Source organism: Nelumbo nucifera, chromosome 1, assembly GCF_055504915.1.
Source record: "Nelumbo nucifera cultivar China Antique chromosome 1, China Antique-T2T, whole genome shotgun sequence".
Taxonomy (NCBI): Eukaryota; Viridiplantae; Streptophyta; class Magnoliopsida; order Proteales; family Nelumbonaceae; genus Nelumbo; species Nelumbo nucifera.
The window spans coordinates 65,113,963-65,127,647 of NC_142649.1; the positions used below are offsets into that span (position 1 = coordinate 65,113,963).

A 13,685-nucleotide genomic window follows, 5' to 3' on the forward strand; every position below is an offset into this window, starting at 1 on the left:
TCCCTGCTGTGAGCATTTGATTAGTTATTGTATCGTTGTGATGACATGTACGATTTTAAAAATATCAAAATTATCCTTCCAAGTAAGACCCTGTTCATTATCTTCTTCCTCAAGAATCAAGATTGAACCAAAGCATAAAGCATTGGTGTATAATCCGGAGCATTTAGACTTGGGCATTTGGATGATTGATAAAGAAAATTGGATAACACCCAAAGGCCATTTGCATCTCTTCACATGCCACGGACTAAACTGGAACATTTTGGGAGCTTAGGTACTGGGTTGCCATATTTTGAAATTTGGATAACAAAGTGAAATGAGGCCCAGAGTACAGGGTACTGATCTGAAATTTAGTGGATATGTATTCCTTGGAAAGAAGACACTAATCTTCACGTTTTGATTTGATGACCATTCAGTCTTTTTTTCTTTCTTTCTTCTTCGTTTTTTATGAAGATGACTATTCAGTCTATAGTCATTCTCTTCTTTATTTTTTTGGTTGTGTGTGGGAAATCATCTGTCAAGCTAGGCCTACAACTAACAGTGACTACTGATGAATAACTTGCTACACTAATTGAGGTTGTTTTCCTACCACTGCCAGAACTAGAGCGTCAAGCAGCTGCTGGAAGGAATATATTTATTGGTTGCTTCACATGCTTTCGTGTACGATCAATTAATTGGGTGAATGCTGAAGAAAAGAAAAATGAAGATCTATGGCTGCTCTTCGATCGTCATCCCATTAATTTCCCACTCAGTTTGGGTATCGTGACCACTCATCTTGAGGCTGAGGCCGGGTTTCAATTCCTTTAATTTTTTGGGTTGATGAGGGTCATGGAGTATCATCATAACAGGGGTTGAAGTAAGAAGAAGATAAGACCCACCAAAAGGAATAACTAATAATGGAGTAGGACGCAAAGGAACATGAAGATGGTGGGTCACCACTCATGACTCATCACCTGATGTTGTCTTTAGAATCCCAATTCACTTAGGTATCCGACTGGTCCCCCAGAAAATCCAACGGTTGAGATCATACTCTGTAATGGCCAGTGCCATCACTCTAGGCCTTTAGAGCTCTAGCCATTACCCATTAGCATTAGCCCCAGTTAGTGTTAATAATCTGCATGAATTAAGCTCTCTGTTTGAGATATTCTTAATTGGGGTTATGCGTGTGTGAGTTCCACCACTTCCAGACTTGCAGTTCCACCCCAAACTTTAGGTGTCGACTAGTAAACATCTAATATCTCTTACTGAGATCTCTGGAATTTCTGATAGTCTGATAGTCTGAAGCAGCAGCAGCAGTCCATCCTTCCATCGTAGGCTCGTAACAGGACTTACTTAAGCTCGTTTTTGTCGTCGTAATTAAAACAGATATCAATCAAGATAAAAACAACGAAAACAACAAACAATAAAACTGCTTCACCCGAGGCCGAGAAGAGAGGAGAAAAAAGAATAAAAGCAATAAAGAAAAGCATGGCATTGGTTCCAGTTCTTGCTTTGGAACTTTTTCCTTGGCCTTTCTCTTCATCTCTCGATACCCACGAAACCCAGCAAGTCTCTCTCTCTCTCTCTCTCTCTCTCTCTCTCTCGTTAAATCCCCTTCATTGGTTCATTAACGCTAGCTGCAACCCATTCAAATGCTATCGGTTACCACTTACCACACTACGGTCGGTCTCTCTCTCTCTCTCATTCATAAATCATATTCGTTCTACTCACTCCAAGCGCCACTGCTATTTAAAATATGAAAGAACTAGTCCGCCAGCCAACTCCCAGCTAAATATATGGGGGAAGAGAAAAAGAAAAAAACCAAGTTCTGCATCAACGACCACCAAGACCTCCTCATCGAGATACTGACGAGACTGGATGAGCGCTCCCTGGGAGTGGCTGCCTGTGTCTGCCGCCTCTGGTGCTCCATTTGCCGCAATGATTCGCTCTGGGAGAACCTCTGCTTCCGCCAAGTATCCCCTCCTACGCCGGATGTAAGACCGGTGGTGGCGGCCCTTGGTGGCTATAGGCGTCTCTACATGGTCTGCCTACGCCCGGTGCTGAGTCGGCTCTCCAGACTGAGTCTAGGAACGGGGGCCAACTACTCGGGAGGCAATGGGAGGGTCTGGACTCGAGACGAGGTGCAACTCTCGCTGTCGCTCTTCTCGATAGATTATTATGAGAGGCTGGGTGCGAGGAAGGATGGTGATGCCCATGCGTCGGCCTCGTCGCTTATGTTTCTCTGCAAACCGGTGAATGTGTGAGTCATGAGATCGACCTGAACGTTGTGTGAGAACTGAGTGATGAGATTGAGAAGTACTCCGCCATTAAAAGCAGAATGAGGGTGTTTTGTTTTTTCAGTTACTATTTTAGTTTGTTGTTTTCTACCAACCCATAAAGCAGGTTAGAAGAAGCCATAGCCGAATTCTTTCTTTTAAACGTGCATGCCGATTGATGTGTTATTGCAGAAGACCAGAAAGGTCCCTCTGCTTGGCTGCCTGCATAGCATTTCTCTCATTGCATTGCTACTATCATGTATTATTTATTCTTGATCTTAGTATTTAAGATGATGAGAACATTTATTTGGATTTGGATTAATACCTAAAAGGAGGAAGAGGAATATTTGCTCATAGTCTTTTGAAGCATGCAGTTAGTTGTTATTTTGTTCCAGATGGGATGAATGAGAAAGACTTGAGAGGATTTGATTTTCATGGCGTTTGGTGATGATAGTAGTTATAAGGATTTGAATTGAAGATTGTTTAGGCGGACAAACATCATTCTAATTAATATTTGCAAAATATATTATTTATGTATTGTTTGTAGAGTTTTTGAATAAATGTAGAGGGCCGGGGGACAAGTGAGGGTGGTAGTGGTAGGGACTAGGGAGGGGACCCTCGGAATATAGAGCTAACTAGCTAGCTGTCTTTGACGTTGAATGTTCTTCCTAGCGTCTACAGGTCCGGTGTCCGGTCCAGCTTCCCTTCCCTTGGCTTTTCTTCTCAAGAGAAAAGAAATTTTATCTCATTTGTTTTTCCTTTTCTTTTTTCGGGACGAGGGAATTCTTGTCCCTGCAGTCTGCACGATCCACCCCCAGCCCAAACGAGAAAGGACCCCAACTTGAGCTGCTGACTGCAGTGTATGTATATGATCCAACTTAAACCTCCATTTGTAGTTTTGATTTCTGAACGGATTAAAACGCAAGAGAGGGGGAGAAAGTGTGGTGGATCACTTTCAGCCTTTCAGGTGCCCGGTCTAATAAATGGGTGATGATGATAGATGTTTTGTTCTGTTAGGATTAATAAACCCCTCCACTGTCCACTCCACCCCCTACCGATACGGAAATATCAGGCTCTGAACCACACAGCGAACAGGTGCAACACAGACAGGCAGACAGATAGACGAACAGGGAGTTCCTGTTCACTTGCAACTGGTTGCCCGTACACCTTACCATTTCTCTCTCTCTCTCTCTCTCATTTTGGTCACTGTCTAATCTACCTTTGCATCCAAGGGAATGTTTTCTCGACACCATACATGATACATGTGACCTACATACCACATTATTTTTCTTCTTTCCGAGAGGTTTTATTTTCCCGGCAGCGGCAATTCGGCAAACATGTAAACCACCATATAATTTGAACAAAAATAAAGTTGATGGAAATAAAAACGGTAGCACGGTGCTGAGACTGGGCTAAAAAGTGAACAGGCTAATTAGCTAGCCTTTTTTACGTAGCAAAATCAACTTTCCGGAGCGTGTTTAGTTGGCAGTCAGCATTGATAACGAGGAATCAGAGAGAGCAGAGGTCAAAACTCTAGGAAAGGCAACGGCGATGGACTATTACAACATCAACTTGTAAGCTTGCAATAGTTAAAACTCAGCAAAAAGAATTTTTACCAAGCAAGGAAACGACAGTATCCAGTGGGGGACGATAGCATTTTATTTTTATTTAATAACAAAACTGCTGTTCTAGTACACAGTACACACTTCTCTTTCTTTAACACGGCCATTTTCTAGGTTAGCCATTCACACAGCACAATACCCATGTCCAGTCCAGCCAAACTCTCTCTCTCTCTCTCTCTCCATCTTCTCATGCCATCCCACCACTTGTGGCTGTCCTAATTATCTGAAACAGAGCTGCAAATCATAAAACCAACGAAATTAAATCAATACTTCTGAAGCAGAATTGATCACTTGCTTATCCCTATAATAGATTTCAATTACCGTTTGTGTACCGAGGTACAAGCTACAGGTTAATGGTAAATTAAGAAAAAATAAACAGAAAAACAAATAACATTTCCATATTCAAGGCAATGAAATGCAGGTGTGGAGTCTTTTCACTAAAGTTCCTACTCTAGTATGAATGGGGGTGCACAATGAAAATACATAGACAGTTCTATCCAGTAACTACGCATATCCATCAAGCATTTTCAAGTAGTCTCATAACACCCACAAACAATATCGTTTTACTATATATATTGGAATCAACCAAGGACGTTATCCAATGTTTGGTTTGGACTCATCTACTGGGGTACTTGGGAGGGATGGAGTGATGGACCGGTTAGAGACCTAACCAGCATTTTCTAAACAAAGTTGCTGCTCTCATATCTTACATTCTCACACTTGTCAGCCTGAGATTTTACCATTGCTAAGCAATGACCCCTACTAGCACAGGTAGTAAACAACAACAATAATAATCAAAACCAATACCAGTAAATCGAATTCACATCAAAGCCCCATAGCACATCCCAACCGTGTATTTGGAACATCTCCCAATGACAAGTACAGGAGATGTTCCCAATGTACGCTGAGATGTGCATGTGGGGCACATTGTGCCAGGCACTAATGTGTATTCCACTAAACCCCACGAAACAAATATTTAGAACATGGGCACAACATTTATGCAGCAATGCATGCTATATTTAACAAAACAAGTTGCATCACTCTTAATGGTATCATATGACAATACGTAAGGTAAACAGAATGGGGAGTGAGACCAATAATGAATGCATTTAAAAAAAAAGGCCAATAGTGAATTATCCCAGCAAGGAAATTGGCATAAAATTGTTACTAGGAATTGGTAAGAGTTATCAGTAGTTGAATTCATGGGTCCGCCTCAACAAAGATTGATACAAGTACAATTTATTTGCTACATCGTAAGATACTGGTAAGTAGTAACATGTTATTTCTTTTTTGATACTGATAAGCGGTAACATGTTCCACCTCATTCATAGGCTTCTCAAATAATTATTGAAACTCGTTAGGTATTACATTGGTAAACAATTAGGAATGTTAATGGAATAAAGGTATACATTAAAGCTCAGAACTTATTTAATATGGTTGAAACCAAGAGTAATCATGTTTTAAGTCAAAAAAAAAAACACAAATTATCCAAACTTGAATTACAGGCATGGATATCAAATGAAATCCACATATATCAATCCAAGCAGAAAAGCAAACAGGGAAAAATAACAATAAATGACAGTTCGATCTACTACTACATTAGGATTTGATTTATTACTATAATACCATATCAAGAGATAAATTAAAAGACTCTTTCCTCGTTGAACACTTCAATCAAGAGTGGTTAACGTTTCTGTGACTTGCCTCACCATAAGGGGCAAATCGTCATGCAGAGTTTCTAAAATTTCTTCTTTTCCCTACTAATGGGGTTGCCATCCTATTTAGACCCCTTGTTTCCGACATTTTGGAATTCATGTAGACAACCCTATATGGTTGGAACAAGGCCTAGATGATGATGACCTGAAACTGCTATTTACCGCCTGTGACTGATGAGAGGATGAAACTCTGCACTAGTGCTACTAAGCTACAATCTCTTGGTCTCATCCCAATATGAATTTTATGATGCTCTAGTGAAAGAGATCTTCTATGACCATGCAAAACACAGTTGAGAAAGAAAAATTTAAAGATGACTTCAGATATTAATGGAAAAGATGCTGACTAGGAAGAAAGAAGCATACATGATCCAATGACCACAAAGACAAAGAAACCAAGTACAATTGGTCCAACCGGGTAGTCATATCCTTTTTTTACTGAGGTTTCAGGAACAGCTCCCCTCTTTGTGATGTTTTTCTGAAACTTGGCAACTTTCCTGTCTGCAAGGCGCCTTGAGGTAGTCTGTCAAAAGTCAATTCATCATACACAACCATGAGCTCATGGAACGGTAAGGGATTGGTTATATAATGGCTTGATCAAGAAAATATTCATCTAATGCAAATCCATTTTGGTTACCATGATTAAGATGCTGTATAACACTCAACCAGCAATCAAAAATGCCAAAACTAAAATAATGGACATTTTTATTTTATAACCCACTTCATATTAACAATGCTCTATGGTTATTAACCAAAGTTTCAATAAAACAACCCAAAGCATGTAAATCTATGGCAGGTATGGTTTGGATGCCAGGCAACTGCTAAATGCTAGTCACATATGTCCAGATACATACAAATTAGTGTTTAGAAATGTGGAGGTGTGAGATGAGGCACTAGGACCTTAAAATGCACGAGAGAGCATCATGGAGCTTAAGGCTCATAAATATATGAACATAGAAGTCTGTATTTGTTTTAATTTTTGCAACGAATTTCTACATTTTTAAGAAATTAGATGTCCTCACAGAATTTTAATTTTCTATCCCTCAGAAAAATATAACAGAATATAGTGAAATATTCATCAGATATTAAAATTTTGCCATTGTAGTATATGATTTCATTTATCTTTTCCTATTCTTTCCTAGATTTCCTGGTCTGAACCCATTGTATAGTAAATCCCTTGAGAAATTTATCTGCAAAAACTCCTTAACTAAATACTATGTGAACAATTATGCTAGCCTCATGGAACTAATTACAACTATAGGTAGATCATGTTTCAGGACAATAAAAAATGCCTTGTGTTTGCAAGAACATACATTCAATTCACATGTAAGGTATGACAAGCAAATAAAATAATTTGGCATGTGTACTCATAATTTGTTTTCTATTCTCTTTTTAGCATTTAGCAATTACTAGTGTAAAGGCAAGTAAGTATTCACCATATATGATATATGGTATTTAGATTTTACTTTTATGACCTGCACAGAATACAAGGCAACTATCTACTTTATATAGTATAGATATAATAATTCACAAAAACCATATAGGTAACTACATATGCTATTAAATTACCATTCACAAACATGCAACCATGGATTTTCTTTCTTTCTTTTTTGATACAAAGAAAGCAATAACACCAGCGGGGCAGAGCCCTGCCAGCAGCATCAAGGAGAACCAAGTAACTTAGGTCTTTGACACGAGCTCATCTTCCTTCTCTACTCCTTTCTTCGCAAGCCAGTCAGCAGCAAAGTTGCCTTCCCTACATGTGTGTGAGTATTCAATCTTGGCATGGGTGTTGAATGTTGTCAAAATCTTACGATTTACGATACGATTCAAGATTTGAATCATAAATCCCAAGGGTTTTGATTCAAATCTTATGTCCGAATCCTTCTACGATTTTTGCTTGAATCCTGCGATTTGGTTCATAAATCTTACGATTTATATGATTCAAATAAATTCAATTAAGAATTAGTTCTCTAGTTTGTTATGCTTTTGTTTATATCTAATTTTGTCAAGGGAGATTTTTTTAAAGCCCTTACTAGAAAATGATTTATTTACGTTATTTAAGACTAGAAATTGAGTTTATTTTCCATCATATGTTGGTTATGTCATTATATGTGGATTTGTTTGACTTTCAACTCCAACTTGATTATGTCATCTCAGGCTACTATTGTATAAGTGGTAAATTCTATTATTTTAGGTACATATATGGTATATATAGATTAAAAATAGGGTAAAGTTAATTTCCTATATATATTTACCCTTTAGTTATATCTATATTTAATTTTTTGACAAGTTTATAAAAAATAGAAATAATCTTACGATTCATGATTCGATTCGATTAGACTTTCTCTACAATTACGATTTTCAAAACATTACAGTTGAGGGCTAGAAATTTGCATTCCTCTAAAGACGGATTGGCACGTCCATGGAGCTTCCGCCTGATTTTGGAGGATCTTGACCACGAGGAGTGAATCTCCTTCTAATATAATCAATAGGCATCTGTGGTGAGAAGCAACCAGTACAGCAAGCTTGTGGGCTTGGAGTGCAGCCCACATTTCCACTGAAGTGATGGTGGTTGTTCCAACTTCCCCCCATCTTTGCTATCATCATCGATCCTAGATGATTTCTGGCCATGCAACCATAACCACACCAGCCATCTTCTTTGGCTCACGCATCAAAATTAATTTTGATGGTGTTTGGATTAGGAGGGGGGTCCATCTGATCCAGTTTAGGACCTTGCCATTGTGAGAGTTCATTGAGATTGGAATCCCATTTGCATCGATGAATTCTCTCATGTATTCCCAGGCTTTCTTAACAATTGTAGGAGGATCCATCGTTATGTTCCTAAAACATTTTTTTTTCGTTTCTAATTTTCCAGAGGAACCAAAACATGAAGACTATTCTTTCAAGGAACCAAGGATTCTCCTTACTAATTTTGTGGTCTAACACCTCTGGCCACCAGTCTACTAATTACCAATTTGGATCCCTCATTTGTCTTTGGATATCAGTCCCCATTAAGCTCCATACTTGAGATGACACATGGCATTTGATAAGAATATGGTCACGGTCCTCTATTTTGCCACATAAAGGGAAGGTCATGTCTGTGGTAAGCCCTCTCATAGCTAGCAATTGTTTCTAAGGAATTTTGTTTAAAATAAGGAGCCATAAAAAGATTTTAATCTTTTCCGGGCATGACACCTTTCTTGAGCTTTTGATAATTCTAAGGGTTGTATTATCCAATTTAGTGTCTTCCCTTAGATTCCCTTAGAAAATTGTAAGCTGACTTCACAATCAGATTTCCATCTGGGTTTTCTCCCCATAAGAAAAAATCCTCTTCCTGTTTTAAGGTAATATGGATTGCTTTGATCCATTTTATTAAGTAACGTGGAACTTTCTCCTCCAATTTCCTCTGGTTCCATTCTCTATTTTCCCAGTCCATATAGTCCTTAATCTTCTCCTCTTCATCTAGATGGGTGAACTCGATACCATCTAGTTGTTCCCTTATTGGCCGCTTATTAATCTAGGTACCACTCCAGATTTTACAAGTCTCACCATTCCCTAATTTCCAAGTGATTCCTTTCCTTAGATGTGCCTTTTCCTCAATGATTTTTTTTCCAAGCCCAAGAGGCCCTTTGGGTTTTATGGTTTAGGAACGATTCCTGTTTCATATATTTATTTTTAACTACTCTAACCCATTGTCACTATTATCTTTTAAAAGCTTCCAACCTAAGTTCATAAGATTGGCCATATTTACCATCAAAAGATTTTTAATACCCAGACCTCCATTATTCTTGGCCGTACATACTATTTTCCAGTTCGCTAATGCAAAGTACTTCTTGTTTTGTGTTTTGCTCCCCATAGGAACTTTTAAGTTAAAAATTTAGGTCATTGATAATTAATGCTACTTAGGGGAAGCTCTTATACGAGGTGAGGTATAGGAGTGGGATGGAATTGGAGTGAGTAGATGGGCAATCTAAAGAGTCTTATATCTGGTAGATGGTTTAGATTGGCCATATAATCATTTTCATGTTACAGAAATAGGGTATATCATGAACGGAAAAACTAATTAATCCGATTCAGAAAATGTCTTCGGTTATTAGATATTCTAAGGCAATGAGGTACAAGGTGCCAGATGCCAACTTGTAGGTTCAGGTGGTCCACAAATGAGCTTGGTAGGTCATTTGCATTTACTTTTATAGCATAAAAAATCAATGTTGATGTGTCATATTGAGCCCTAGAATCTCAACTATGATATTTGATATTCTTATTCTTTGTTTTCTAAAAAAAAAGTTATTGATTGTGTTATAATAGCGAGTGTTAAATGTGTTTCCACATCTCCTTCAACAGTTCATATGATGCTAATGCATTCTTCTTTATGGTTTCCCAAATGTCTTCATGGTTCATGAATTTTTTATAACATTTATACAACATGTGTATGTTCCCACAACGTATTTTCCTTTTAATGCTTGGACCAAGATAATGCGATTGATGTATAAAACCTTGACTACAAGTCCACTCTGAACCTAAATAATGGAAGCGACCTAGGTTTGAAAGCAGAGGTCCAAAAGCCCAAAACTCATGACAAGATAAGATGTTTTTCCATGCTAGTTGAACTTAGAACACAACAATAGCATTAAAGTTGGGCAAACATATTGACTTAGATATACATAGAAAATTATCCTGTTTGAATCCTTAAAGTTTGGTTTAACTTAGTCCTGTTGGTGTCTCCAAGTCATACTCATACCTCCTTTTCTTCCCGAATACCAACAGACCTCTAAAAGGGGAACCAACTAAAGAATAAAAACTAAAAGCTTGAAGAAATACCTAAAAGGCATGCCTATTTAATTCATCAAGGAATTATGCACTGTTCACAATAACAGAAGAATGAAGCATAATTTTAAACAGTTAACTTAGCAAACCATAGCAATACAATCTTATCTTATTTTATTTTATTTAATTTTTTCGGGAGGGTGAAGGGGCGGGGGTTCTTATCAACAAACAGGAATCATACGAATAGATTCAGCATACATGCCGTTATTCATGTCAATTCACCTAATAAGAAATTAAGAATCCAAAATAGAAACAAAGGGATCAAGAATTGAGTGTGATCTGCGAAAATAGATGAAATTCACAAGCAGACAGCAACGACGTGAAGAATAAGATTCTACGCAGAGAAGCCAATATAAAGAATAAAAATTAAGCTAAAAATAGCCTAAAAAGAAAATCCTTATGCGAAATTCCACCCACAGGAAAAAGTTGAGTTTAATTTTAACAACCAAAACCAGAAGACAACGCATAAAAAGAAGAGATCAAACTATCAGCACAACATAATAACCCACATCAATACCATAGAACACAAATACAAAGCAAGCAAAATGAAGTCATGATTCCGGGGGAAAGTCATAAAATGACCAGTCGGACCCAATCGATCAGAAATTAGGGATGTGGAGCACCCAAAAGAAAACTTTACCATGTTGTCTTTTTTGTCGTAGAAGTCGAAGCCGAAACAGAAGTTGCAGAGAGAGTAGTAGGGCGGAGGGAGAGATGAGGATGGTAAAGGTATGAGCGAAAACCAGGTTGGAATTGGAAGCCCCCCGGTTTATGGAAATGTGGTGGGTGATAGACAGACGGACGGACGGAGGCGCGTTTTTTGTATTTATTGGAGAGAGAGAGAGAGAGGGAATTCATATTCATATTCATAATTCGTTCAAGTTGTTGAACCAACCAACACGGCAAGTGAGTCGCAACACTAAACACGGACAGAGTCCAAAAAAAAAACAAACACAGAGTCTACAAGTTTCAAGCGTGACTCAGACTGTAACTCATCCGTAAATGCCCACGTTCTCTGATTTGAGATTGTGGGGTGGGGCCTCACAAATCAGACGGTAGGGACCAGCATGATCCAAGCGGAGTAAGGTCATTCCAACGTGTTCATGATAAAACCAGAGGACGCACACGTATTAAGTGTTACGGTTATACCTATAAATAAGGGGTTTTGTCTTCTTCACGATTTAGATTGGAGTTGGATAGATTCCATGATTTTATTAACAAAACTATTTTATTTAAGTATATCCTGTTTTTGACACGTTCAATATAAAATAACACTGACAACCCTAAAATAAAATAGGTCTTTTGTTAGTGAAATTCTTAGGGCCTTACAATCTTCTCAGGAGCTACTGGATCCAATTTCTTGGTTGGCTTTTGTCTTACAAAATGTTAGATTTTTTAACACAAATATCTTGTTGTTAATGGTTGGTTGCCTGGCTCTGATTTTTGCATCATAATTGTCTATGGCAGGGTTCTCCTTTAGCAATACTTGTGCTTGCACCAGGATATTGCAGAATGAGAGCTTGTCCTACTACGTACAAAACCTGAAATTGGATCATATGAATTTGTAGTGTAGAGGCTGAGTTCTGTGTGATTCTCATCATCTCATGCAATGGTCTTGACTGGGTTCTAGGTATGACATCCTTAGGAGGAGCGATGTGAGAATTTTTAAAAAAGACTTTCTTTCCTCACTCTCCAGATGACATATGATAGTATACAAGCAACCTTTGCCAGCAAGGTGTTTAAACTCATGTCAACCTGTCCCACCACTTTTTTTTTTTTTTATGGAGATAAATAAATGTATCTTCCTCTTCATTTATTTCAACGGGACTCAAGACTACATGTGCTTCACACCAGACCGCCCTTGTATAAGGGATTGGGTGGTTTCTCTGTTGACTTGGCACAAAGGATAATATAATTCTAAACAAAATCCCTATATATACACCGGTAGGGGATGTTCAGCTGAAGTGGGTTTGTGAGGAAGATGGTTGTTGGGTTTTGATAGTTTTGTAAGCTGACTTGACTGAGTAGATCCCCAAGGTGTTAGGTTTCCATATGATATTGTCATGGTTTGATTCTGTGTTAGTAGTGATGGCTTGAACAATGTGTGAACTTGTTTGGCTATCAAAGAGTTCAAACAAGGTTCTGTGTTTGGGTTTAATAATGTTGAGACAAGCTGGTTGTTGTTTTGTACAAGGATTGGGTTATTGGGGTAGGGTATACCTCCTATGATGGTCGGGATCCATGGATTTAAGAAGATTGATATTTTCTCCCCTGTGCTGACTTGCCACAATATATTGGGTTTGATCTCTTTCAAAATCCTGAGTGTCAAATGCCACCAGATTGATAAGTTGTGGGTTTTTTTGGGTTAGAAATGGGCTTCGTTTTGGGAAATATTTTTGTTTCATGAAGTGGCTCCATAAAGTGTAGGGGGAGGAGATGAGTCGCCATACTTGTTTCCCAAAAACTGCCTTGTTCATGTCTAATGAAGGATGATTTGACCCGACCTATGAAACGGTGACATGTGGACGCTGATTCAGCGTAAGCGACAGCTCAGCATTGTGGTCCAGTACGGCTAAGTGATAGGCCCATAAAGCAGCTCGCTACATGGTAGCGGGGTAAAGGAGGGGCTCGCCACAATGCGAGCTCCGGGTCCCCCGAGCTACCTCAAGGGATATTCCGAGGCAAACTTTAACTTGCGAGCTAAGAAAGCCAGCTCGCCCGAGCTCCCGAACAAGGCAAGTCATCCGAGGACCAGTTCTACTAAGGGTACTTCTGAAGTATTCGAAGCTCGTTGCAAAGTAGCTCGCAAATGGGCCGCACGAGCATTCCTCAGGAAGCTTCTATTTAATAAGCCATACCAGTCAGACTGGGCCACGTCCCTAACTGACGGTGCAGTCCCTGTCCTTTCGACAGTTCGCGCCCACGTCTCTCAGTAGGCGGAGGCGTGCCTGTCACTTTGGGGACGTGTCACTCGCCCGGGTAAGGAGTACGTCCCAACGGCCACCTGCGCAGCCCTGGCAGGTAACGGCTGTGGCAGGGACCCAGTGGCGGTTATGCCCGATCTCGCAAGAGCGCTCCTATAAAAGCCCTCAGGGCAGAGGAGAAACTTCTTCTTGAGACCTCCAACCTCTCGAATATAGTGATAAAGCGCGACCTCCACTCTTATCTTTCATTTCTCTCTTTACTCCCCATACGCAGTACAAACTTAAGCATCAGAGTATTCCCACCGGGCAAATCCCCGGGAATCCTTCATTTCATCTTCTCAGGTG

At 39.2% G+C, this 13,685-nt stretch overlaps 1 protein-coding gene and 1 pseudogene across 1 annotated transcript; one reads left to right on the forward strand and one right to left on the reverse strand.

The window, feature by feature from the left end:
• Positions 1–1,432: 1,432 nt before the first annotated feature.
• LOC104594429 (F-box protein SNE pseudogene) lies at positions 1,433–2,606 on the forward strand (annotated as a pseudogene).
• A 1,287-nt stretch (positions 2,607–3,893) lies between these two features.
• Positions 3,894–11,265, reverse strand: LOC104594223 (uncharacterized). Its single transcript, XM_010254428.3, has 3 exons — positions 11,057–11,265; positions 5,953–6,109; positions 3,894–4,108 (listed from the first exon to the last, which is right to left on the reverse strand). The coding sequence occupies exons 1-3, from the start codon at positions 11,057–11,059 to the stop codon at positions 4,062–4,064; spliced, it is 207 nt and encodes a 68-aa protein (XP_010252730.1). The 5' UTR covers positions 11,060–11,265; the 3' UTR covers positions 3,894–4,061.
• Positions 11,266–13,685: the final 2,420 nt, after the last annotated feature.

Excerpts from the sequence above, each read along its gene's own strand:
- LOC104594223 (XM_010254428.3), bottom strand. Across the intron at positions 4,109-5,952 it reads CTTTGTGGTCATTGGATCAT|CTCTGTTTCAGATAATTAGG; the intron begins GTATGCTTCTTT and ends TATGATTTGCAG.